The 3,929-nt window shown below is 31.8% G+C and overlaps 1 protein-coding gene across 1 annotated transcript; it reads right to left on the reverse strand.

Annotated features, from left to right (window-relative positions):
* Positions 1–2,379: 2,379 nt before the first annotated feature.
* LOC134687682 (putative nuclease HARBI1) lies at positions 2,380–3,355 on the reverse strand. The gene is made up of 2 exons (XM_063548139.1): positions 2,945–3,355; positions 2,380–2,388 (listed from the first exon to the last, which is right to left on the reverse strand). Exons 1-2 carry the CDS (start codon positions 3,353–3,355, stop codon positions 2,380–2,382), a joined length of 420 nt encoding a protein of 139 aa, XP_063404209.1.
* Positions 3,356–3,929: the final 574 nt, after the last annotated feature.

Consider the following 3,929-nt stretch of genomic DNA (forward strand, 5'->3'; position numbering starts at 1 on the left):
ACTGGACGTTAAAAGACCAACTATTAATTCATCCCTCTTATCCTTTTAGTTTTGTGATAATTTGCATATCAAATACATGAAACAAATGCAGATTTACACTAAAGTTAGGAGGCCGAAATTATTGCACATATAAAACACTCATTCACATTCCTACGCCTTGATCGCCTCACAAAAAACACTTTATAAATTTCATGCATCCGTAAAGCTTTTCTCGATTTACTTTCACTAGGAACGCTCAATGCTAAATATTTGAAAGCCAATGTATGTATAGCATAGATAGGAGTGTAGAACTATATGACCAATAAAGGACCTACACATTCGCAACATTCTTTGTATAAATGTGTCTGTCCAAAGTCAAAAACACCTATAGTAGTTCAGTGGTTGTCGTAACTTCAATTCTGTTATATATGTGGGCTTTTTTTTTATAACCGACTTAATTTTCGGTTTCCGTATTTTTTCATTATTGAAGGTCGCACGGCCTATACATATAACTGCTAATATTACTCTTGATTTGAACTTTCTTGAATAGTTGTCTCGCTAGCAATTATACCGCATCTTCTTATTTTTACATAAGCGCTAAATCCATCAAATGCCAACTTATTTATTTGTTGTAGCTGAAACCTACGTTTCTTAAAAAAAGAATCTAAATTTATATACTGACAACTTAAGAAATGTTTTTCACATAAACACATAAAAATATATATGTTCATTGATGTTCGTGATATAAGTATCAAAACATTTCAGCTATGAAGATTTGTAAACCCTGAAATAAAGGTTGTATATCCCTCGGGCAATACCCACGGGAATTAAAATTATTACTTTAGTACAATAAAAACCATTATCAGAAAAACTATATAAACGTTGCAATTATTAAAATCAAGTAAAAAGAAGTGTATATATACACTGTATGTATGACTCGGAGGTGCAACGGGGACTATGAAGTTTGATGGTCACGCTTGAAATGCGCTGGTCTGCGCCGAAGTGCGGTGAGCCGTTCGATGGTGTGCGATGGTCTATATGACGCGGGATAGCAAGATTAAAATCTATAGATGTGCAATTATTATAAGCAGTATATTTATTTCAAAGTCAGTATAAAAATTTGCATTTACTATGTATTAGTTACAGTTGCATACTGTAAGTTATATTTATAATGGATAAACAGCTTTTTCTATACTTTCATATAGTTTCCTTGTAGTAATTTTTTTTTATATAGAAATCCCTGACCATAACATTCTATTACAATCAGCTACCAAGTGTTTTTTTTAGTTTTTTTTTTAACCCTTTTAGAAGAAAAATGAGTAAAAAATGGTCATATTTGCTAGTTATTGCAAGGTGGAATTTTTTAAGCCAAGAGCTTTATTCACTAATTTTATGTTTGATGTCTCCTTATGTTATTCTTATTTTTAATAGGGATAATCATAAGATTCAAGGGCTAGAAAAGCATGTTAACTAAACTTTTCGTCTGGTCATTGAAATCGTAAAATTTAGATTTCCAGAAAATAAACCACTTTACAGTTCTTTTTGACTGTGCTTAGTTACTTGGGATGTAATTATCTAAATGAAAGACATATAAGGTACTGTTTTGCCAGAGTATAATTCATAAATTTTATTGTACAGAGCTGGGGTTTCTTTATTTAAGCATGTAAACTACAGATAAACGGATGTATCAATCTAGGTGTCAGGTAACCTACTTGTGTTTATGTTGGATTGCTGTCTGATTGACGCATACCCGCCATTATATATATATTGTTGTATATACATTATGTACACAGCCATGTATCACTATCATTGATGGCGATCCGATGGATACATCTGTTGTAGGGTTGTCACTGACTCAGACGTACTTATAATATATATATTATTTTTTTATTTAGGAATGCATCCAGTTGCACCTTTTCATTTAAAATATATTTCCGTGACGTAACCTCAAAAGATAAGTTACTTCAATAATTTTTTTTAAGGGAAAACGAAACCTCTTCTCGCATGTTGCACTTTGGGTAATTGTTAACCTTGTTCTCTTCGAGAAAATACGGCATTGAATTTCAATTTTGATATAAATATAAAGAAGCCACAATTTGGTTCTTAAATTGATATTTTTCAAAACCCCTAAAGCTAGGTCAAGCCTATCTTTTTATATAGGCTTTTAAATTCGCACGTGTTAGAGATTTTTTTTTGAAAAAACGATGGTTTTTGCCTTGTTTGAAACTAAAACATGACCAAATATAACTAAATAAACTAAAAAAAATGAGATACAAATGTATTCTTGTTGTCAGATCAAAATACATTTATATAGTAAATAGTTTTAGGTTGGTGTTTCGTGTGCTGAAATTTTTAGATTTTGATTAATTTCAGATTGGCACCTGGTTTGTACAAAATACATTATTTTTTCTAAAATAAAAATGCAGTTTTTAAAATTTAGGATTAAAAATATAAAAAGTTAAGACTGTGTTCATCTTCATGTATCAAGGATGTATAAAAAAAATTGTCAATGAAAAATTGAATAATTAGATTTAGAACAACCATTTTATATAAGAACCCTGCTAATTTTAACTCGCTGGTTTGTAATTAAAACGGCCAAAAAAACACATGACAGTCATATGTCTTGAAGATCCAGTGTCTGACTTGCAAAAAACATATCTGAACCTTGTTTTAACACTTCAGAATTGTTTTCTACAACTATTCTAGTGATGCATATTTTTGACATTAAATAAAAATGGCTAAATAAGTCAATTTTATTTAATTTGTTCTAACGTCTTTAAAAAGCGATGTTGAATATGTTTTAAATATGTCAAGTTGTAGTGGTGTTGTTGTTCTAAATATAGAAACCGAAAAACACGCCACAATATACGCGTATACAGTCGAAACCGACTAAATGTGGTTGATACGAAAACATATGACACACGAAAACATATGACACGACGATACCTTGAGGATCACAAATAACCTGGACATTGATACTGTGAAACCCTTTCCTGTTCAGATAAGCAGGTTCATCTTCGGTAGGTGCTTGTATATGTACGTGTGTCCCATCTATACATCCTATAACATTAGGAAACCCAGCTTTTTCATAAAAAGCACGTTTGTTTATATTTTTCTGTCTTTCTGTAGGCCATTTTATGTACTGGTCTTTCCTATCTACCAAGGCGTCGGTAACATCTCTAACTACTCGTGACACAGTAGACTTGTCATAGCCCATAGTATCTCCGACCACTTGCAGCTGGCTTCCACTCCCATAAAAACGAAGGGCAATCATGACTTGCTCTTCAACTGACAAGGCTGTTCTTTTTCTCGTATTTCTCTCCAAGTCTGCTCTCAACTCATTGGCTATAAATTCAATGCTTTCTCTTCCAAACATGTACCTTTGTCGTAGTTACTCGTCACTAAAATCTATAGTCAATGGATTAAAAACTCTGTAATGCTTTTCTCTTCTAACTCCTGGTACATGTAACATAGCAATGGCAGCCATTTTTAATGTCTTAATCATATGATTAAGATTTAATACACCTCAAAGAGGTCGATTAAGTTTAACGACAGTTTAAGCATTTTTAACGACGCGTTAAAATTAACGACAAGTTGAACAACACACTAATCATATGATTAATTTTAATCGAATGATTAGGAATTTTTAACGACTCGTTAGCACTAACGACAAGTTGAACAACAGACCCCAGTTTTACTAACATTTATTCAAATGAAAACTCTCTAAAAACATTTTTTCTAACAATAATACTTATTTATCAGAATTATAGCCTTAAAGAAATCACTGCATATACTATAAGTTTTCTTTTAAAGTACATTGTATACCCCCACCCCTGTTTGAATTTTTTAAAGAATTTGAAAACAAGACTAATTATTGCCAGCTTACCCTTTGTGCATGTTTTCTGACATGAACTGTCTAGAACCTGTTTGAAACTATTCTGATAACAAAT

This window comes from Mytilus trossulus, chromosome 10, assembly GCF_036588685.1.
Source record: "Mytilus trossulus isolate FHL-02 chromosome 10, PNRI_Mtr1.1.1.hap1, whole genome shotgun sequence".
Taxonomy (NCBI): Eukaryota; Metazoa; Mollusca; class Bivalvia; order Mytilida; family Mytilidae; genus Mytilus; species Mytilus trossulus.